This window comes from Salmo trutta, chromosome 33, assembly GCF_901001165.1.
Source record: "Salmo trutta chromosome 33, fSalTru1.1, whole genome shotgun sequence".
In the NCBI taxonomy this organism is placed as follows: Eukaryota; Metazoa; Chordata; class Actinopteri; order Salmoniformes; family Salmonidae; genus Salmo; species Salmo trutta.
Window position 1 is genome coordinate 26,389,045 of NC_042989.1, and position 23,960 is coordinate 26,413,004.

The following is a 23,960-nucleotide window of genomic DNA, read 5'->3' on the forward strand; positions in this document are numbered from 1 at the left end:
GCCAGTAGGTTTGTCATTATTGATCGATAACTAACAATTAACCTGTCAGTCTATGTCGTTGTTTTTTGTTTGAATTGTTTACGTGTTCGCTATGCGGGAGAAATGGCAAGACAAGCGAAACTACATGGCTAAGAACTGTTGGAACGGGGATTATCATCGTAGCAATACACTTTTGGAGTGAAGGCAATCCCACGCTGTGTCAGCTAGGTTTTTTGTGTCTTCGGGTGTAGTTCATAAAGGTTGAAGCATGTATGTTAGGATGGTAACGTTAAAATAATTAAGGATGAAGCATGAATTCATGCCAAGAATAAGAAGTGTGAAGTTTTTCATTTCCTCCCTTCTGTAATAAGCAGCCAATGAGGTATTTTTCCTTTATTATTGTGTTTAATCTGATACTGTTATATCTCTGGCTAAACTGTTTATGTATGTAATGTAAGCACTTTAGAGTTATATCAAGCTAACAAGTCACTCGTAAGACAAGAAGGTTGTAAGAGTGTTCTTAACTGTATTTTCATTTACTTTATAGTTCTCACGGAAGGTGATAATTCTGACTAAAAATACAGAATAAAACCTCCAGTTAAAATCAAGGAACAGTTGTGCTCGTGGTTACTGGAGGGAGCTACAAACAGTATTTTTCCACCTCGCGACCACTAACTTTACAAAATTCTAAAACTTTCAATGCTTTTCTTTCATTATTTTTATTTATTTTTATGCATGAGTACGATGGCTCACTGTTCATTGTTGGCATTTCCTGCCTAAATTTATCAATGGCGTAATCATAAAAATAAATGGCAACATCAAATGGTTTTGTGATAACTAAGCCATCTGATTAGATGAAAGAGTTGAATTTGTCATTCTGCCCATAATTTCATTTCAAGTTTTTTGATCTTGGCTTCATAATACAGTTTCTTCTTTTTGTTTAGTTTATTAACATAATTTCAGCCAGCCAGACTTGCAGCCATATTTAATAGCCACTCCTTTTGCCCCATCTCTTTCAACCATAGGACATCCCTGATGTCCTTACACAGCTCTCTGGTCTTGGCCATTGTGGAGAGGTTGGAGTCTGTTTGATTGAGAGTGTGGACAGGTGTCTTTTATACAGGTAACGAGTTCAAACAGGTGCAGTTAATACAGGTAATGAGTGGAGAACAGGAGGGCATCTTAAAGAAAAACTAACAGGTCTGTGAGAGCCGGAATTCTTACTGGTTGGTAGGTGATCAAATACTTATGTCATGCAATAAAATGCAAATTAATTACTTAAAAATCATACAATGTGATTTTCTGGATTTTTGGATTCCGTCTCTCACAGTTGAAGTGTACCTATGATAAAAATTACAGACCTCTACATGCTTTGTAAGTAGGAAAACCTGCAAAATCGGCAGTGTATCAAATACTTGTTCTCCCCACTGTACAGTACAAAATCCATGTGTATGTGTATGTATAGTGCATATGCTATCGCGTGTGTGTGTGTGTGTGTGTGTGTGTGTGTGTGTGTGTGTGTGTGTGTGTGTGTGTGTGTGTGTGTGTGTGTGTGTGTGTGTGTGTGTGTGTGTGTGTGTGTGTGTGTGTGTGTGTGTGTGTGCATGTGTCTGTGCCTAGGTTTGTGTTGCTTCACAGTTCCCGCTGTTCTTTTTATCAGTTTTTTTAAATCTAATTTTTTGTTTTCATGAGTTACTTGATGTGGAATAGAGTTCCACATAGTAATGCCTCTATTTAGTGCTGTGCGCCTTCCATAGTCTGTTCTGGACTTAGGGACTGTGAAGAGACCTCTTGTGGGGTATGCATGGGTGTCTAGTAGTTCAGACAGCTCAGTGAATTCAACATGTCAATACCTCTCATAAATACAAGCAATGATGAAGTCAATCTCTCCTCCACTTTGAGCCAGGAGAGATTGACATGCATATTATTAATATTAGCTTTCCTCAAAGCCAGTGGCTTTCCTCAAAGCCAGTGGCAATTCATTAGCAAAGATTGAAAAAAGTAATGGGCCTAGACAGCTGTCTTGAGGAATTCTTGATTCTACCTGGATTATGTTGGAGAGGCTTCCATTAAAGAACACCCTCTGTGTTCTGTTAGACAGGTAACTCTTTATCCACAATGTAGCACTGGGTGTAAAGCCATAACACATACGTTTTGACAGCAGCAGACTATGATCGATAACGTCAAAGGCCGCACTGAAGTCTAACAAAACAACCCCCCCAATCTTTTTATCATTCATTTCTCTCAGCCAATCATCAGTCATTTGTGTAAGTGCAGTGCTTGTTGAATGTCCTTCTCTATAAACATGCAGAAAGTTTGTTGTCAATTTGTTTACTGTAAAATAGCAATGTATACGGTCAAACACAATCTTTTCCAAAAGTTTACTAAGGGTTGGTAACAGGCTGATTGGTCGGCTATTTGGGCCAGTAAAAGGGGCTTTACTATTCTTAGGTAGCGGAATCACTTTTGCTTCCCTGAGGGCACATGCTTTCTAGTAGGCTTAAATTGAAGATGTGGCAAATAGGAGTGGCAATATCGTCCGCTATTATCCTCAGTAAATTTTTCATCCAAGTTGTCAGACCCCGGTGGCTTGTCATTGTTGATAGACAACAATTCTTTTTTTCACCTCTTCCACACTAACTTTACAGAATTTAAAATTACAATGCTTGTCTTTCATAATTTGGTCAGATATACTTGTATGTGTAGTAGGGATGAAACGGTTTCCGGTTTCACGATAAACCACGGTAAAATTCCCGACGATTAGTATTACCATTTAACATTTTAATTATCATTAAAACCGTGTTTGATTACCACAGTTGGAAAAAGTCATGGTAAATACTGTCCAGCATCAACCAAAGTTAGCAACAGTCTGACGCAGGCGCAACATGCAACATGGGTTTGTTTTGTGTTAAAACATGGAGGAAGGCAGTGACAGCGCCCGGGAGATTTTTTTGCTTTCTAGGAAGACCAGTGTGGTCGTATTTTGGGTTTTACAAGAGTGCTAAGGGAAACTTAAATCGAAGACGTTCACCCTGTCTGCAGAACATGCAAAAACAAATCTTGAGTCATCTTTGTGACCACCACCTACTACTATATAGCGACTGCATGATGTGGGGACTTCGGAATGGGGAAAATGTCATGGTGTGTCCGGAACTTGCTAATAGCTTGTCAATAACGTAACCTGAAGCTTTCAGTGTTACCTACTCTTGTAAAAATCCTACATGTTGTTCTGCTGCTGTATGCGTCGTGTGTCTGCACACGATAACACGTTATGTAGTTTAGTCACCCAAGCAACATATTTTGTTCATTTAAAATCCATGTCGACTTGGTTGTTAAAGTGTTCCAACAGGAGAAACACTATAGGCTCCTATACAAGACTCCTGTATTTATGTCAATTGTTGGGCTCATTGCAATTACTATCACTGTTTTCTGAAGACTAATTTGTATTTATGTAAATTGTGCATAGGGTCATTGTGTCACGACTTCTACTGAAGTTGATGCCCCTCCTTGTTCGGGTGGTGTTCGGCGATCGACGTCACCGGCCTTCTAGCCACCATTGATCAGTTTTTCATTTTCCATTGGTTTTGTCTGGTCTCTTTACACACCTGTTTCATATCCCAGTAATTATATGTTGTGTATTTAACCCTCTGCTTCCCCTCATTTCTCTGTCGGTGATTGTTTGTTTGTTATGTACGTGTTGTTCCTGTATCGGTGTGCGACGGGTTATTGTTTTACCCAGATTATTTTTCTACGTTGGTTTTGGAAATAAATATTCCATTTTTAACCACTCCGTTTTCTCCTGCCTTCTCCTGCCTCCTGACTTCCCTGCCACCTACATACACGGACTATGACACATTGCTCAAATGCAACACGGAAGATAGACTAATTTATTATTATTATTATTATTATTATTATTAAGGTAACACCAATAATAATAATAATAATAATAATAATAATAATAATAATAATAATAATAATAATTATTATTAAGGTAACACGAAGAAGAAGAAGAAGAAGAATGAAAAAAAATAAAAATCCCTTGTTTAGAGTCGGAGTGCAGCAGGCAAACCCAGTGATGCTACTGGTCCCTCCTCATCTACAGTTGTGACACAGACACTCGAGCAAGCATTTGAAAAGGCAGGCTGCTTATGCACCCACATCAAAAAATGCTCAAGACCTCACTGCAGCCCTTTCATATTGCATTGCAAAGGACATGATGCCATTTTCATGCATGTTAACATTAGAAGCCTCCTCCCCAAGTTTGTTTTATTCACTGCTTTAGCACACTCTGCCAATCCGGATGTCCTAGCCGTGTCTGAATCCTGGCTTAGGAAGACCACCAAAAACTCTGAAATTTCCATCCCTAACTATAACATTTCCCGACAAGATAGAACCGCCAAACAGGGCGGAGTGGCAATCTACTGCAGCGATAGCCTGCAGAGTTCTGTCATACTAACCAGGTCTGTGCTCAACCAATTCGAGTTTCTACTTCTAAAAATCCACCTTTCCAGAAACAAGTCTCTCACCGTTGCCGCTTGCTATAGACCACCCTCTGCCCTTAGCTGTGCCCTGGACACCATACAGTGAGGGAAAAAAGTATTTGATCCCCTGCTGATTTTGTACGTTTGCCCACTGACAAAGAAATGATCAGTCTATAATTTTAATGGTAGGTTTATTTGAACAGTGAGAGACAGAATAACAACAAATAAATCCAGAAAAATGCATGTCAAAAATGTTATGAATTGATTTGCATTATTGCAGTATTTTCACGGCCGGATAAAAAACGTACCCGATTTAATCTGATTATTACTCCTGCCCAGAAACTAGAATATGCATATAATTATTAGCTTTGGATAGAAAACACTCAAGTTTCTAAAACTGTTTGAATGGTGTCTGTGAGTATAACAGAACTCATTTGGCAGGCCAAAACCTGAGAAGATTCCAAACAGGAAGTACCCTGTCTGACCATTTCTTGGCCTTCTTGATTATCTCTATCCAATACAGGGGATCTCTGCTGTTACGTGACACTTCCTACAGCTCCCATGGGCTCTCAGAAGGCGGCAAAAAGCTGAATCGTGGCTTTGCAGGCCCTGGCTGAAAAACATTAGCGCGTTTGGATAGTGGCCGGTCAGAGTACTATGAGACTGAGGCTCGTGCATGAGTCGACTCCATGTTTACTTTCTCTCTCTTTGAACGAAAACCACCACTCCCGGTCGGAATATTATCGCTTTTTTACGAGAAAAATGGCATAAAAATTGATTTTAAACAGCGGTTGACATGCTTCGAAGTACGGTAATGGAATATTTAGAATTTTTTTGTCACGAAACGCGTCGGGCACGTAACCCTTATTTACCCTTTCGGATAGTGTCTTGAACGCACGAACAAAACGCCGCTGTTTGGATATAACTATGGATTATTTGGGACCAAACCAACATTTGTTATTGAAGTAGAAGTCCTGGGAGTGCATTCTGACGAAGAACAGCAAAGGTAATAACATTTTTCTTATAGTAAATCTGACTTTGGTGAGTGCTAAACTTAGTGGGTGTCTAAATAGCTAGCCGTGATGGCTGGGCTATCTACTGAGAATATTGCAAAATGTGCTTTCACCGAAAAGCTATTTTAAAATCGGACATAGCGAGTGCATAGAGGAGTTCTGCATCTATAATTCTTAAAATAATTGTTATGTTTTTTGTGAACGTTTATCGTGAGTAATTTAGTAAATTCACCGGAAGTTTGCGGGGGGTATGCTAGTTCTGAACGTCACATGCTAATTTAACTTAGGTCAAACATTTTGGGTAGCCTTCCACAAGCTTCCCACAATAAGTTGGGTGAATTTTGGCCCATTCCTCCTGACAGAGCTGGTGTAATTGAGTCAGGTTTGTAGGCCTCCTTGCTTGCACACATTTTTTCAGTTCTGCCCACAGATTTTCTATAGGATTGAGGTCAGGGCTTTGTGATGGCCACTCCAATACCTTGACTTTGTTGTCCTTAAGCCATTTTACCACAACTTTGGAAGTATGCTTGGGGTCATTGTCCATTTGGAAGACCCATTTACGACCAAGCTTTAACTTCCTGACTGATGTCTTGAGACGTTGGTTTAATATATCCACATAATTTTCCCTTTCTCATGATGCCATCTATTTTGTGAAGTGCACCAGTCCCTCCTGCAGCAAAGCATCCCCACAACATGATGCTTCACGGTTGGCATGGTGTTCTTCGGCTTGCAAGCTTCCCCCTTTTTCCTCCAAACATAACGATGGTCATTATGGCCAAACAGTTCTATTTTTGTTTCATCAGACCAGAGGACATTTCTCCAAAAAGTACGATCTTTGTCCCCATGTGCAGTTGCAAACCGTAGTCTGGCTTTTTTATGGCGGTTTTGGAGCAGTGGCTTCTTCCTTGCTGAGCTGCCTTTCAGGTTATGTCGATATAGGACTCGTTTTACTGTGGATATAGATACTTTTGTACCTGTTTCCTCCAGCATCTTCACAAGGTCCTTTGCTGTTGTTCTGGGATTGATTTGCACTTTTACGCACCAAGGTACGTTAATCTCTAGGAGACAGAACACGTCTCCTTCCTTAGCGGTATGACGGCTGCGTGGTCCCATGGTATTTATACTTGCGTACTATTGTTTGTACAGATGAACGTGGTACCTTCAGGCGTTTGGAAATTGCTCCCAAGGATGAACCAGACTTGATGAGGGTCTACAATTTTTTTGTCTGAGGTCTTTGCTGATTTCTTTTGATTTTCCGATGATGTCAAGCAATGAGGCACTGAGTTTGAAGGTAGGCCTTGAAATACATCCACAGGTACAGCTCCAATTGACTCAAATTATGCTAATTAGCCTATCAGAAGCTTCTAAAGCCATGACATCATTTTCTGGAATTTTCCAAGCTGTTTAAAGGCAAAGTCACCTTAGTGTATGTTAACATCTGACCCACTGGAAGTGTGATACAGTCAATTATAAGTGAAATAATCTGTCTGCCATCCGACTTGCCAAAACTATAGTTTGTTAACAAGAAATTTGTGGAGTGGTTGAAAAACGAGTTTTAATGACGTGTATGTAGACTTACGACTTCAACTGTATTAACGTGGGCTCTTTTGAGCAGTTTTCTTCTGGGATGCTTACTTGCTTTCATTGCTTTACTGTGAAGCTTAGCAGCAGTAGATGTGCTCATGTTCTTTATGTTAGTAGGGTGAGCTGCTCACAGTGGACTTCCTCCTAGGGCACACCAGCTTAGTGCTAACAGTATAAATCTGGTTCATAGGCACATGATTACTGCATACAATAGCTGTAGGATCAGTAGAGGCATTCAAGGCAGTTAAAGGGACATAAATTATGTTACTTATATTGTGTTTACTGACACCACTGGTGTATTGTACAATTGCTGAAACATTATGACAACTCTGTGTCACAATGGTAGGGATTAGCTGAACTGGGCTTGAATCATTGAGTTATGATACAGCCTGGAATTGAACCAGGGTGTCTGTAGTGACGTCTCTAGCACTGAGATGCAGTGCCTTAGACCACTGCACCACTAGGCCCATTTAGTTTACAAATAATCCAGTGGTCAGTTAGATTCTGTTTTTGATGATGAGAGCTAGAAATGACTCAATAACAATAACAGCTCAAATGTTTTATTGTAAATAGCTGTTATCTGATGTTCAGTAGAATTTAATGAAATATAGTTTGCGTATTCTAGGCTAGCGTAACATTATTTTCTAATAAACTTCTGCATGTACAGTACTGTTCACATGTACACCTTACAGATCAATATTTTTTTAGCCTGTAAAAGGCATTATTGGCTGAGAGGTACTGGGTAGAGTGACAGGTTTGCAGAGGCATATGAGGTCAGGGGTCAAAGTGAGGGTGGGGTTAACAACAGCGGGCTCATTTTACATCTGGGGGGAAAATGTCACATGCATGCTAAGGCAGGATACACACAGACCTGCACAGACATGAGACCAGAGAGACAGTGTATTCTTCCACTATCTGACAAACAGATGAACACATGGAAGATCAAACAAAAGAAGCTTCAAGTTCTGTGGGTCAACAAGTCCTGCATTAGCCTACTTCCATCAAGTACAATTAGCCTGTCACACTCCCCTCAAGGGTGGATGATATATCAGTGATGTCATTCCATAAAATAAGAGGCCTCTTGTTGTAGAGTTCTAGTGAGTTCCATACTGTAACAGACATACTGCTCTCCAATTCAATTCACACCATAATAAGACAAGCTTACAATACAGTATCATCTGTGAATAAGACTGCTCCATTCCAAAGATAAACCATTTACAAGCGACTCACAGTTTGTTTTGTCTATGAATAATGTGAGCTCCTCTGTTTTTTTTGTCTCCACCCAGAGTACAGAGCAGCACAGGGTCAGGGCAGTACAGTGGATGTGAACACAAGCCCAGCATTTTCTTCTGTACTGTATGTCGGAGAGTACAGTCAGGTAGAATATCTTTGTTCTGGAGACAAAATATAACTGGCCTAAGTTAAGAGCTAGATGTGACTAACTGGACAGATCTTGACATGTATAAAAATCCTAAAAGAATGGGTTACACCCTTAAATTAGCTGATAAAATGATTCATCATTGCTATCCTCAGGAGTACTGTACGAGCTGTGACTGAGGAAGGAAGGGAGGGAGCGATGGGGGAGGGAGGGGGTGAAGAGGAAACACAGCAATCAGGTGTGCTCTCATCCTCTGGGCTTCCTCAAGAGGAAAGAGAAAGACATCCCTTCCTGGCATTAAACATTTTCCAAATAAATCCCTTTAATATGGTTCTTCTATTTGATTAACGTGATGTTTAAATTAAACCTATTGTCTCATTTTTACAGAAATCCTTAAACTGAGGCCAGACTTTCTCGTAATGATATTACAGCTTTTTAAAAAGTCTAGAGATTCCTCCATTTACCTCCTGTTGACTCCTATAATTACTCTTCCCAGCTCTTTTAGTTGCTGGGCGGAAACGAGACGCACCTCGGCCAAATTACATCCTGCCTGGCCTCTAGTGGCATCTAGTCCGGGGGTCCTCTCATATACATACAACCACTCACTGTCTATCTGTCTGTCAGCACCTTAGGCTTAGTACACAGCATCATGCATATTGGAGGCCTCCAAACATTCCTTTAAAGAAGGTCTAGATGGCAAGTAGGCAGGCAGCTGAGACAACAGTTAGCGACGGCCCACCCATTAGGGCGTTACGGGCGGCACCCCACTTGTGATTGGTCAAAGAAAATAGTACAAATAGTACAAAAATGTATGTATTTTAACATATATATAGTACCAGTAAAAAGTTTGGACACAACTACTAATTCAAGGGTTTTTTCCTTTATTTATACATTGTAGAATAATAGTGAAGACATCAAAACTATGAAATAACACATATGGAACCATAAAGTAACCAAAAAAGTGTTAAACATATCAAAATATATTTTATATTTGAGATTCTTCAAAGTAGCCACCCTTTGCCTTGAAGAGGTGTCTTTGCTGTCTTTCTAGGCAGAGTTGCAAAGAAAAAGCCATATCTCAGACTAGCCAATAAAAAGAAAAGATTAAGATGGGCAAAAGAACACACACACTGGAGAGAGGAACTCTGCCTAGAAGGCCAGCATCCTGGAGTCGCCTCTTCACTGTTGACGTTGAGACTGGTGTTTTGCGGGTACTATTTAATGAAGCTGCCAGTTGAGGACTTGAGAGGCATCGGTTTCTAAATCTAGACACTCTAATGTACTTGTCCTCTTGCTCAGTTGTGCACCGGGGCCACCCACTCCTCTTTCTATTCTTGTTAGCGCCAGTTTGCGCTGTTCTGTGAAGGGCGTTGTAAGAGATCTTGAGTACACAGCGTTGTAAGAGATCTTGAGTTTCTTGGCAATTTCTCGCATGGAATAGCCTTCATTTCTCAGAACAGGAATAGACTGACGAGTTTCAGAAGAAAGTACTTTGTTTCTGGCCATTTTGAGCCAGTAATCGAACCCACAAATGCTGATGCTCCATATACTCAACTAGTCAAAAGAAGGACAGTTTTATTGCTTCTTTAATCAGAACAACAGTTTTCAGCTGTGCTAACATCATTGCAAAAGGGTTTTCTAATAATCAATTAGCCTTTTAAAATGATCAACTTGGATTAGCTAACACAACGTGCCATTGAAACACAGGAGTGATGGTTGCCGATAATGGGTCTCTGTACGCCTATGTAGTTATTCCATTAAAAATCAGCCGTTTCCAGCTACAATAGTCATTTACAACATTAACAATGTCTACACTGTATTTCTGATCAATTTGATGTTATCTTAATGGACAAAAAATTTGCTTTTCTTTCAAAAACAAGGACATTTCTAAGTGACCCCAAACTTTTGAACGGTAGTGTATACACACACACACACACACACATACACACACACACACATATATATATATATATATATATATATATACTGCTCAAAAAAATAAAGGGAACACTTAAACAACACATCCTAGATCTGAATGAAAGAAATAATCTTATTAAATACTTTTCTTTACATAGTTGAATGTGCTGACAACAAAATCACACAAAAATAATCAATGGAAATCCAATTTATCAACCCATGGAGGTCTGGATTTGGAGCCACACTCAAAATTAAAGTGGAAAACCACACTACAGGCTGATCCAACTTTGATGTAATGTCCTTAAAACAAGTCAAAATGAGGCTCAGTAGTGTGTGTGGCCTCCACGTGCCTGTATGACCTCCCTACAACGCCTGGGCATGCTCCTGATGAGGTGGCGGATGGTCTCCTGAGGGATCTCCTTCCAGACCTGGACTAAAGCATCCGCCAACTCCTGGACAGTCTGTGGTGCAACGTGGCATTGGTGGATGGAGCGAGACATGATGTCCCAGATGTGCTCAATTGGATTCAGGTCTGGGGAACGGGCGGGCCAGTCCATAGCATCAATGCCTTCCTCTTGCAGGAACTGCTGACACACTCCAGCCACATGAGGTCTAGCATTGTCTTGCATTAGGAGGAACCCAGGGCCAACCGCACCAGCATATGGTCTCACAAGGGGTCTGAGGATCTCATCTCGGTACCTAATGGCATTCAGGCTACCTCTGGCGAGCACATGGAGGGCTGTGCGGCCCCCCAAAGAAATGCCACCCCACACCATGACTGACCCACCGCCAAACCGGTCATGCTGGAGGATGTTGCAGGCAGCAGAACGTTCTCCACGGCGTCTCCAGACTCTGTCACGTCTGTCACGTGCTGTGTGAACCTGCTTTCATCTGTGAAGAGCACAGGGCGCCAATGGCGAATTTGCCAATCTTGGTGTTCTCTGGCAAATGCCAAACGTCCTGCACGGTGTTGGGCTGTAAGCACAACCCCCACCTGTGGACGTCGGGCCCTCATACCACCCTCATGGAGTCTGTTTCTGACCGTTTGAGCAGACACATGCACATTTGTGGCCTGCTGGAGGTAATTTTGCAGGGCTCTGGCAGTGCTTCTCCTGCTCCTCCTTGCACAAAGGTGGAGGTAGCGGTACTGCTGCTGGGTTGTTGCCCTCCTACGGCCTCCTCCACGTCTCCTGATGTACTGGCCTGTCTCCTGGTAGCGCCTCCATGCTCTGGACACTACGCTGACAGACACAGCAAACCTTCTTGCCACAGCTCGCATTGATGTGCCATCCTGGATGAGCTGCACTACCTGAGCCACTTGTGTGGGTTGTAGACTCCGTCTCATTCTACCACTAGAGTGAAAGCACCACCAGCATTCAAAAGTGACCAAAACATCAGCCAGGAAGCATAGGAACTGAGAAGTGGTCTGTGGTCCCCACCTGTAGAACCACTCCTTTATCGGGGGTGTCTTGCTAATTGCCTATAATTTCCACCTGTTGTCTATTCCATTTGCACAACAGCATGTGAAATGTATTGTCAATCAGTGTTGCTTCCTAAGTGGACAGTTTGATTTCACAGAAGTGTGATTGACTTGGAGTTACATTGTGTTGTTTAAGTGTTCCCTTTATTTTTTTGAGCAGTGTATATAGTCAAGCAGTTGCAACAAAAAATGTTAATGTTATGGCACATCTTGATTGATGGCTGTCTGAGTGGCCTAATCTACAATGTTTGTTTGGTTACCATAATATCTGTTAATCCATTCAATATATTATTACTAAAGTCTTACCGTTGTCATTGTAGGAGTGGACAAGTTGTTTGCAGAGCGCACAACCTAGGCTACACTTGTGAGAATTTTGGGGGGTTTATTTCCTTTCATTTACGAGTTTTGTTTGGAGCGCTCCTGTCAATGTTGAGTAAATACACACACCTGATTCCGCAAAGAAGTAGGCCTAGGCTACCTGGTCTGCACGCTAATGTAGGCTTATAACAGTGCCCATTTGGGGATCTGATAGTGTTTCTAATCGTCTTAACTCAACACCACTAATGAAATGTAGCGCTTCTCAAAGCAATTTTTTATTCACCTCAAACAGTAAGTAAAAGAAGTCTGTATCCATTGAGAATTAAAATAGTTCCTTAATGTAGCCTACTTGAAAAATAATTTCAGCTCTCTGTAATGTTCTGATCTGGTGGAAATCATAAAATAGGCCTGCCTGATTACTTTCTGTCCCTTGCACAAATAGCCTACAGATGTGTCTCTCTGGAGCTCAGCTCAGGGCATGGGAAACTGAGGGTCCAGGGTATTTTATACAATGTTGCAAGTTTGTTAGCACAAGCTTTGGGCTGGACCAAGTTGATAGTCGATACAATGTTTCAAGTTCCTTGCAGACAGGCCATGCCTAGCTAATGTGATTTATTTTTATTTTGATATTTTCTATCTGCAGGCTGCAATGTTGTCATTTATTGGCTTCATGTAGGCGATTTTTACAGTTGGCAATGTACTTTTAGATTGTATAATTTTAATTTAGATGACAATGATTTTGAGATACGAAGACTTTATTATAAAAGAAATGAAACAACTTCAGGAGCATAATTACAGAATCTGCGAAGGCCAGCAGCAGCGGGAGGAGGTGGTTTGGGAACAGGTTTTTTTCTTCTGGTTAGGCCATCTTGATCTCTGGCTCCCTCAAGTCATTTGTGTGTCTTAATTATTTAATCACAGTGTGCTTAAAGCATCAGACAAGCTCAGTAGCCTACATATAGTTGATTTTATTCAAACACACAGGGTATTTGGAAAAATATGGAAAAATACACATTTAAAAGATTTTTTGTTGGGGACACCCCTAAAATCGGACATCTACGTCAAAGAAGAGTCGAAGGATAGAGGAATAGACTCGCTAGAACCTTCTCATTGTGGACCTGGAAGGACAGTGGCTTATTGTTTCCCCCCCCCATGTTGTTCATCAGGTTTTTCTGTAGGTGGTGTGATCAAATTAATTAGCCAACTACAATCATTTTGAGAAACATTGAGAAATAGTTTGGATGTTTTGGATAAATTAACCAGTTATCTACCTTTGATAAGCAGATAGCTGGTAGCTTGTTAGCCAGTTAGCTCCCATGTCAATTTCAAGTCTTTCAAAACTAATATCTGACTAACACAGAAATATGAAGTTAATTCAAAATGAAAGTTAACTGGCAAACTCATCCTGCTTTGTGACATTATGTTAGCTTGCTATCTCCAGTTACTGTATCTCCAGATAATGTGTTTTCACTTATTGCATCTGCATGCTTGTTGCATTCTCCCTGGTGTACTCATTCGTTCATGAGCTGGCTGCTTATTCTAAATAGTATAATCTAACCTGTTCAAAACAGTGGCAGCATGCATAACAGTGGTCATTCAGTTTTTGACATGCAAAAGTGACAGTTGTATTTATGCTGTTGCTCAAGTGCACAGATTGCTTTATACATATTCTCAAAGAAACTACCAGTAGTTCAAAAACTTGGTATCATATATCTGTCGTGCTGCTTTGGCGACAACCCCAACCACCTCGCGCCCCGGGTATTCAGACAATCAGTGTCCCCCACTGGTCTGTAGACACCAGAGGGTGAAAAAAGAGAACCATCTGATGACAGACTTGGCCAAGCATGTCGTTACAAGTCAGCAACACTGTAGTTAGCTATGCACAGACAGGAAATCTGTCATCTAGGGCCTGCAGATAATGCTGCCGTTTTGTTCCCAGTGCAGTCACAACAATCATCACTAAAGCATTGGTAATAACACCAGTCACAATAGTAATAATAAACATGTTCTCAAATGGTGAGGAATTACAATGTATACATACAGTAGTACTACATAATGAAAATCACAATCTAGGAGACTTTAAACCAAGACTGAAAGCAGATTTTTGACACTTGTTTTAAGCCAAAAACATCTCAAGCGCCCTTATTGAGTGGCATTCCAGAAAATGTATGACAGAGTCACAAACAAAACCAAGAGCCTGCTCTGGAGTGCACATTGGCACCAGTAGAGAGAATCCTCTAGGCCCATCTCTCCTGCTCCTTCTCTGCGCGCAAACATGCGCGCGCACACACACACACAGTATTACTATCCTACCTAAAATTGATTTCCATTCAAAATCCTATTTCCCTAACCCTCATCGTAACCCTAAAATAGCCTTTGTCCTCGGGGACCTGAGAGAATTTTCCTATCCTTGTGGTGACTTCTGGTACCCACAAGGATAGTAATACAAACCCACCGACCCACACACAGACCCCCACACACACACATTCTGCTTCTTGGACTCTGTGCTCTCTGCATGGCTGTGTTATTGGCAGTGTGTCATGATCTCCCATTGCCAGCGTTACTGTAATCAGTGGTCCATTATACACAACAGGCCTCTCTGAATGGATGGGCAGGGATGACAAAGACACTTGTGCTGGGGAGGACAGTGCCCTGCAGCATACTAAAATGGCCAGGCTCTCTCTCTGTCCTTTTCCCCTCTGTAGTTATCTCTCAATTCAATTCAATTTAAGGGGCTTTATTGGCATGGGAAACATATGTTTATATTGCCAAAGCAAGTGAAATAGATAAACAAGAGTGAAATAAACCAAAAATGAACAGTAAACATTACTCACAAAAGTTCAAAAAGAATAAAGACATTTAAACATTTCACATTATGTGTATATACAGCGTTGTACTGATGTTCAAATACTTAAAGTACAAAAGGGAAAATACATAAATATAGGTTGTATTTACAATGGTGTTTGTTCTTCACTGGTTGCCCTTTTCTTGTGGCAACAGGTCACAAATCTTGCTGCTGTGATAGCACACTGGTATTTCACCCAATAGATATGGGAGTTAATCAAAATTGGGTTTATTTTTGAATACTTTGAGGGTCTGTGTAATCTAAGGGAAATATGTCTCTCTAATATGGTCATACATTTGGCAGGACGTTAGGAAGTGCAGCTCAGTTTCCACCTCATTTTGTGGGCAATGTGCACATAGTCTGTCTTCTCTTGAGAGCCAGGTCTGCCTTCGGCGGCCTTTCTCAATAGCAAGGTCTGTACATAGTAAAAGATTGGTCAGGTATTGTGTATGTACACTCTTTACGTTCAAATAGCATTCTCGTTTTTTTGTAAATTCTTTCCATTGTGTCAAGTAATTATCTTTTCTCATGATTTGGTTAGGTCTAATTGTGTTGCTGTCCTGGGCTCTGCTCCCCAGGACCAGCTTGCTTAGGGGGCTTTTCTCCAGGTTCATTTCTCTGTAGGTGATGGCTTTGTTATGGAAGGTTTGGGAATTGCTTCCATTTAGGTGGTTGTAGAATTTAACGGCTCTTTTCTGGATTTTGATAATTAGCGGGTATCGGCCTAATTCTGCTCTGCATGCATTATTTACATTGTACACGGAGGATATTTTACAGCTCTTTTGTTGCAGTCTCAATTTGGTGTTTGTCCCATTTTGTGAATTCTTGGTTGGTGAGCGGACCCCAGACCTCCCAACCATAAAGGGCAATGGGTTCTATCACTGATTCAAGTGTTTTTAGCCAAATCCTAATTGGTATGTCGAATTTTAGGTTCCTTTTGATGGCATAGAAGGCCCTTCTTGTCTTGTCTCTCTCTCTATCTGTCTGTGTGTGTGTTGACAAGGGGCCAGGCCGAGCAGTTTTATGACATGCTGAGGAGGAGTGGTTGAAACACCACAGTGAGAGAGAGATTGAGAGAGCAGCCTGCAGTCTGTCAGCCCTCAAGGAGTGGAACTTAAAGGATATTGGATATTTCTCTCATTAGAAATCTAGAGTTCCAACGAACATTAGGAATGCTCATTTGTCAGCAATAACATGATATAGCAGAGCAGTTTGCACACACTGGGAAATTAGAGTCCATAAGGAGAAATTAAATAGATCTACAGAGCGAGTTAGCAGTAACTCAATGTATACCATTCCATAGCTAAATATCATGTTCATAGCTGCTTTCTAAAGCCTCTGACAGGCCTGAAATGTTAGCTAGCCTAGATACAGGGATCAATATAAGCCAGAGGAGCAGCATGGCATTTCACATCAGCAGCTGTAATTACAGTATATGGGTGTCTGGTGTGGGAAATACACTTCAATAGCATGCAATAGGGTTAGGGTTAAAGCTGCACTGGCTTTCTTAGGGTAGGTCCCTGGTGTATAGACATTTGGACACGTGGAGGGATCAGGCACTATTGAGTGTCTACACTGAGAATATGAGTATTAATCAGAGATCCCCAAATTGAAGTGTAGTCCAGAACAACAGCAGAGATCCATTCCTGTGGTGTCATAAACGGTGCTAGGTAACACACACCCATCACTGAAGAACACAGCAAGCTTTTGACGAATTGCAGTGCATGTAAGATCTTGTCCTCCCTCAGAGAGTGCTTGAAAATGATGTGATTAACCTTTAGATAGAGTACCTCTGGCAGAATATTCAAGTTAGACCTTTTCTAAAAATACAGAATACCTTTTTGCTTCATTTTGTTGTCTCCCAATACGATCTAAGCAAGGCCAGCCATCTTACTCATTTGACAAATTTTTCACAGAAGGGGTGGATGAAATCATTCCCTTCTAAATAGGCTAACCCTCCCAGTCTAGGCCTTTGAACACAGCAGTTGTTGGGTAAAATAACAGTGTACCACAGGAGTTGCTACAGTATGTAATGTCCCATTAAAGACGCAGGCCACAGTCACTCAGAAAGAAGGTCCCCACCCACCCAGTGCAGACAGGGGCCTTGAGAGAGTCCAACATGTCATCAGAAGAACAGAACACTATGTCAGTATGTGAGGCAATAGTAGAGAGGGAGAGGCCAAATAGGTCGTTGTTAGCTGCCCAGCTAATAGCTCTGGATGCATTTTAATGTCAGTAGAACAAAATTCTCTCCCAACCTCGAATTACGACAAACGACAACAGGCCAGTTCAAAACTTTGACATTTACAGTAATATGCATTATGCTGACTTCAGAGTGGGTACTGGAGATAGTGTTTAGGAGTTTCATTAGTCACCCTAACATGCTGACTACATCGGCCACGTGTGTGCGTCCCCGTGCGCCATCGTGCACATGCTGATTTTGTCCATCCACACCAGACATGATTATGACATGCAGGTTAAAATACCAAAATCTAATTTTAATCAAATATATTAATTTCAAATATATTAATTATGTGTGAAACACACATAAAACATTCATGGACATATGGCTAGTTGCTACTGCTAGCTAGTTTGTCCTGGGAGATGAAAATTGGGTTGTTATTTTACCTGACATGCATACCGTCCTCTTTTTAGCTGGTTCTTTGTAGAATTTTGACTCGGCGTCATATAAAATCGTGAGTTTCTCTACTCTGACGAATAATACACAGATTAAAAAGGGAAACCTAGTTTTTAGTTAGTTATCTTTAATGAATTTATCCTTGTTTGTCTTTCAAGCATCCACGTGGGTTTCTATCTTCCTGATATCCAATAAGGAGGGGACTTGCAGCACGTGGAGTGTGTCAAATAAAAACAAGTTCTACTTTAGCGCTTGGCTACGCAGACGCCTGTTCACGTGCGCGAGCGGTGTGGGTGAAATGCTTGAATAACGTGTGTACATTTATTTTGCAACACTTGCGCACGCAAATGTAAATGGCCAGTGTGGTTTGTATGTAATAGTGACAATTGAATAGTGTAAATGACAAGACATTATAGGAGAAAGTCACAGATCCATAGTGTCCAAAAATATTGACAACGGAACTAGAAGCTTCACAGCTCGAGTCCAATTCTGAACACAGATGTATGTTCACAGCTGGTAAATACACATTTTGGTGACAAATCTCCCATGTCCACCTCCAGAACGAAGGACGAAAGGCCCAGTCAGTCAGTTTCACACCCAGCTATGGCTGTGTGATGTGCTGATCCACATTACATCTCAGTGGCTCCTCAGTGGTGAATGGGAGGATTTAGTGCATGATCGCACAGTCCTCTGAAAAATCGGAAGTATGCTCCTCTCTGCGGACTGCTATGCACTCTGGCCTGACTCTCACCCTCTGCCAGACACTCTGAGGCTTTCCCATAAGCCCCTACCCACTGGATGAACTTACAGACCCGACACACACACTTTGGGAAATTAGTGATTCTGTCCAGCTGCATCTGTGAGCGACAATAACAACCAGGAAAAGAATAACAAGAGGCTCCCCAATGTGAAATCAACCCTCTGGTATGAAGCTAAGGACAAACTAGGTGGGATGCTGAAGGAGTTATGGTTGGATTCTTAGCATGCAAGGCTAAGCCAGGAACCAGAGCTGTTGAGCCAAAATAAAGATGGAAGTTTAGGGCATGATGGTGATGTACCTGTGGTGTTTGTTCTACAGGATGAAGGGTCATGCAAGGTAGAGCGTGCCATCTAAAGGCCAGGGGGTCACTTCACCTGACTGCTCACCTAGAGAACCACTGACTGCAGTAGACCTGGGTACAGCGAAGAGTCCTCACACTCCCTAAAAACCAGAGATCCCTTTTTAGGAGTCATTACCAGGGGTAGAGGCATCTGTACTCACAGCAGCCAAGTGACATGGCTATTTGCTAAGCAAATTACCGATAGTGTGTGCAAATCTCACAGGCTCCCAACTCTTTCCCCAGTGCTGATGCAAAGTGAACTGGACAAGCATGGAGCCAGACAATACAATAGCAGATCAAAGCGCTCACCATATCTAAATCATCTTTTAGCAGCCTAGCCCGAGGCGCATAGATTCCTGGAATACTGTTTGATCGGATGTGGTTGTAGGCTACTCTAACAACTTGGCCAAACATTTTGATTAAAATTAGACTTTTCTGATTAATACAAGTGTTACCAAAGAAAGTTCCAGTTCATTGGAGTCATGCACTTGCTTGATTGAGGAATGCTATACATGACTAAGTGAATTTGTTGAAATGGAGTTAGGGGGTGGGTGCTCTGGAACACTTTCTTAAGTGTTTGAATCAAACTTCATGATACACTGTACAACGTTTGGCTATATAGATATTCCAATACTATTTTGGATTAGGCTAAAATCTATATACTAGACTTAATCAGAAACTAAAGGGTAATGTATTATACAGTACTCCTACAGTACATTTGCTCAGTTATGACAATACTTTATCATTCAGCAACAGTTTATAATTAGTAGCCTGGTTTATTAGTTTATAGACTAGTTAATTAATCAGAAATAAACAGTGAAACTGTAATAACTGATAAAGTATTGTTTATATTGTCAGGCCTTAAATGTCTTGGTAAGGAGTGGATAAAAATCATAATTACATTTAGGTTGCACGTGATACTATGCAATCTATTTTAATATCATGCACCTGTACCCTTGAAAAAAGAAGAGAGGGGCACCATATCTTTCGGCATTGAGTTTGTACAGAACATCTAGAAATTCAGCACAATTGTGTCATTGGTGTGACAACCACGTTCCTGCAAATTTCGTACACTGAAATTCCTGAGATACTAAAGACTGTGTGTATGACAAAGATACAATTATACATTCATTTGTTTTGTCCTTGTATGTTTCCAAGCATAAAGGTTTACAATAGTAGACGAACTAATAGAACCCACAAGGATACATTATTATGAGACACGCGCCTCTGAATTGACAAACCGATACATGTTGGCAAAGACAAGTCGCCACGTTATAACAGCGCACCAGGGCGAACGACCACTCACTTTGTTTGCAGAGAAAACATGTAAGTTAGATCTCTTCCATTCGCAGAATACAGTCCAAATACAGCCGAACATAATGTACTGGTTATATTACTGTATTGTAAATCATAAAAATTACTTTCAAACAATATTGAAGTTCGGGAATATTTTCCACAACACATAGAACTCACCATGTTTCGAATCCTGATGAATATCGTTATTTTTCCTAGTTCCACAGTAAAGATTTGCAAACAAATCCCTGTCAAACACTGGGGATGAACTTCTTCTGCTCCTATAAATGAATTGTCCCTTTTTCCATTTTCCTCTACTAAAATTATCCAAGCTTTTCTCAATGCAATCTGACTCCATCCAAGACCCTGCCTCCTTCTCAGTCATTGGTGGAGATTCGTGTGCGAAGCCTTAATTGGCTCAAAAGGCTCTCAATCACATTTATAATGCGTTGATAACCAAGAGGGAAGATGGTATTTACCATATACGACTGGGAGAAATTCACTTAAATTCCCCTCCAATTCGTAATTTCTAGTGGGAAACTCGTCTATCATGCTGACCTCTACCACCTTGCTACTTGGTTATGAACGCAGCAGAAGTACACACTCTCCAATGTGTACCACGTGGTCAGTGAGGCGGCTCCCTTGGAACAGCTGGACATTAATCCTTCATTAGCGTGGATGTAGAGAAGCATAACAATCTAATACTTCCAAACGGTCTTTCAAATTATCCACTATGATCCACCATTGGTGTAAATTATTTAATGTCCTTATTAGTGTGAAGTATTCCAACTTTACAGTCTCATCATAAACTGACTTCGCCACGTCAAACTTGTTGAAGTAACACACACACACACACACTTGTTGATTTCTTCACACATGCCGCATGCGTGAATTCTATAGGTCTATGGAGAGTTCGCAGTCAACATTGCATTGAAGTCAAAAGTATTTATTCTTGTTTGAATTAATAAACAGTAAACAATTCCCAACAATGTATTAACTCCATGCTGATGTCCATCTAGTATAGACAAAAATGTGATTGTGCATAAGCCAAAATATGCCATAAGCCTCTCCATAAGCCGAAAATATGTAATACATTAAATGAGGTCATAGACAGTTCCCCTTACATCTGATAAACACCACAAAATAATCCATTATCCATATTGGATCCCTAGAGTTGACAAATGAGTGAGCACCCATCTTTAGGCCGTCATTGTAAATAAGAATTTGTTCTTAACTGACTTGCCTAGTTAAATAAAGGTTAAAAAAATTCAATAATAATCACTGAGATCATTCCAGAGGCCTTGAGCATTCAGCTAATCCTATAGCTCCATCTCATGGATACATTACACATTGCATTAAATTCATTGTGCACAACTTCATACTTCAAGTGGCTAGTCTCACTGGTCATGCTGAGATTAAAACCCCCTACATTTGATTTACGCATGTCAATCTAACTAGCATAATAAAAACATCCCCATCAAAATCCGTCTGTTTAAGCAAGAGATTTTTTCTTCTTCCATGGGCTGCGTCTCAATCCACTCCATCCGCCAATGTTGGCTTCTGCATCTGCGGTGGAAGGTGGCAGAGCTACAGCGGTGTTTGTCAGACCAGGAGACATCTCAAAAATCGGTCTTCTTACGAAAACATCTGTAGTGTTCGAACGGTTTTGGCTAATATGAATGGTTTGGAATAATATGACCCATCTATGGAAAGATGAGACTCTAACGAACGCATTAACTGCTGAGAGAAAGGAAAATAGTCAGTCCTCAGATTTGCATCAGGCAGCCCTAGGTCAGAGAAGGTCAATCACATCTCAAAAGTCAACCACATGACATCTGTGTCTCACAGTTCTGGATTGTGTTTTGAAACTATACATTGTTTCTGTTTTTGTTGTAAACAGCAAGAATATAGTCTGACTTTTTGGGCAACATGTTACATGCTGTATGAGTATCAATTAGTCCGAGCCAAACAGAACAATGGACAGAACAATATACTGTAACCGATTATGTGTCAGGGGGTAGTGTTATTTTGCTATACGACCCCCACAGGTGTCACGGGACTCGTCTGAAGGTAACCCGATACCGAGCCGAAAAATGAATGGAAGTGAATAGGGCATTTCCACATCAAAGGTATACGGATCATTCCACAAAACATTAGGAACACCTGCTCTCTCCATGACAGACTAGGTGAATACAGGTGAAAGCTATGATCCCTTATTGATGTCACCTGTTAAATCCACTTCAATCAGTGTAGATGAAAGGGAGGAGACAGCTCAAAGAAGGATTTTTAATCCTTGAGATATTTGAAAAATGGATTGTGTATGTGTGCCATTCAGAGGGTGAATGGGCAAGACAAAAGATTTAAGTGCCTTTGAACGGGGTATGATAGTAGGTGCCAGGCACACCGGTTTGAGTGTCAAGAACTGCAACGCTGATGGGTTTTTCATGCTCAACAGTACCTGTGTGTATCAAGCAGGGGCGCAACTTTGGTTTTAGAAGTGGGGGGGACATACAGTAACTTGGTGGGGGGGGGGGGTCTTCCCATTTTTGGGGGCATCTAAAGCTAATTTCCTGGCAATTCTAGCCGTCTCTATTTAGAACAACATAAAGTAAGACAAAATGCCCAGTCTTCAAGCTAGGTAAGAGATCATTATTAAACATGTTTAAGTGATTGATAAGATTGAACTAGATCAATGATAATTCAATAATCAATATTGTGTTGCACATTTAACCAATAGCCTAACAAATGAACAACTCTTACAAATAAAGTACAGACTTTTGATCGTCTTTATTAAGACATCCTCTATTTCAAATTTCAGGCAGACCGAGCCGCCTGCTAGAGATTGATCAAATAGGTATCTCCCCTGACGTGGGCATGTTTTCAATACAGACTCCTTTTGTTGTATTGTATTCTATAAAAGGCATCTAGACCTTATGAAAGTTGCACAATATACCCTTAATATTGTAATAAATCAAATCTAGTAATACATAACTTGACATTTCTTCCATCCATTGTGGGAGGATAACCAACCTTCCAATTAATGGCAATGCATTTCTTAGCTGTTATAAATGCTAGGTTACACAGTTCCTTCTGATAACAGTCTCCAGTATCAACATTTCCAAGCAAACAATTTGTAAGTCGCTCTGGATAAGAGTGTCTGCTAAATGACGTAAATGTAATGTAAACAAAAACAGGGAGAAGGGAGAATCTGTAGACATGCTGAGATAAAATAACATACTCTTTGCCAGAATTCAGCCAGCCTTCACAATACCATACTATATGCGAATATGTCCCCTTTTGTGTTTTACAACTCCAACAGATTACATTTCTGTGTGCATGATATTCAGTTTCACTGGCATATAGTACGTTCTATGGATGGTCTTAAACTGCAGTAATTCATGTCTGAGATTATATGAACATGACTGGGCATTCTAACATATCTGTATCCATTCATCGTCATCAATAGCATCTCCCAGGTATTTTTGATTTACATGGCTTGCGTCATCGGGAAACGCATCTATCAACCCCTTGATACAGTTTGGAAATCAACTTTAGAGGTTTGTCAGACTGTCTTAAAATAGTTTCAATCTTTGAAGCTTTTTGTTTGTCCAGTGTTTGCTGCACTGAGAAGATAAAGTCTGCAAATATTCACCTCAGCTCCATCACAGACTGGTCTTCCCTGGCTGCCTGAACCTGATGAGACCCCTGTCACCATCTGATCCTGCTCAGTTGAGGCATGACAAAGAATTACATTGGTGTACATTTATACAGTACATTATATTATCTAGCTAGAGCTGAACTGGCTGTGGACGGTAGCTACTAGCTAGCTAACTAGCTGCTAGTAGTTCATTCACTTCACCGAGGTAGACAGATTCAGGTTGGATATTCAGCGGATATTCGCCTGTAGTTTTCCTGATGTCCACCAACAGCAGTT

At 40.9% G+C, this 23,960-nt stretch overlaps 1 protein-coding gene across 2 annotated transcripts in view; it reads right to left on the minus strand.

Annotated features, from left to right (window-relative positions):
- Positions 1–20,397, minus strand: part of LOC115172759 (rho guanine nucleotide exchange factor 10) — an 86,950-nt gene extending 66,553 nt beyond the window's left edge. For both annotated transcript variants that reach the window (XM_029730493.1, XM_029730492.1), the window contains exon 1: positions 20,207–20,397. In XM_029730493.1, coding sequence (XP_029586353.1) covers positions 20,207–20,384 — 178 coding nt within the window. In that variant the 5' untranslated portion in view covers positions 20,385–20,397. The remainder of the gene's footprint in view (positions 1–20,206) is intronic.
- Positions 20,398–23,960: the final 3,563 nt, after the last annotated feature.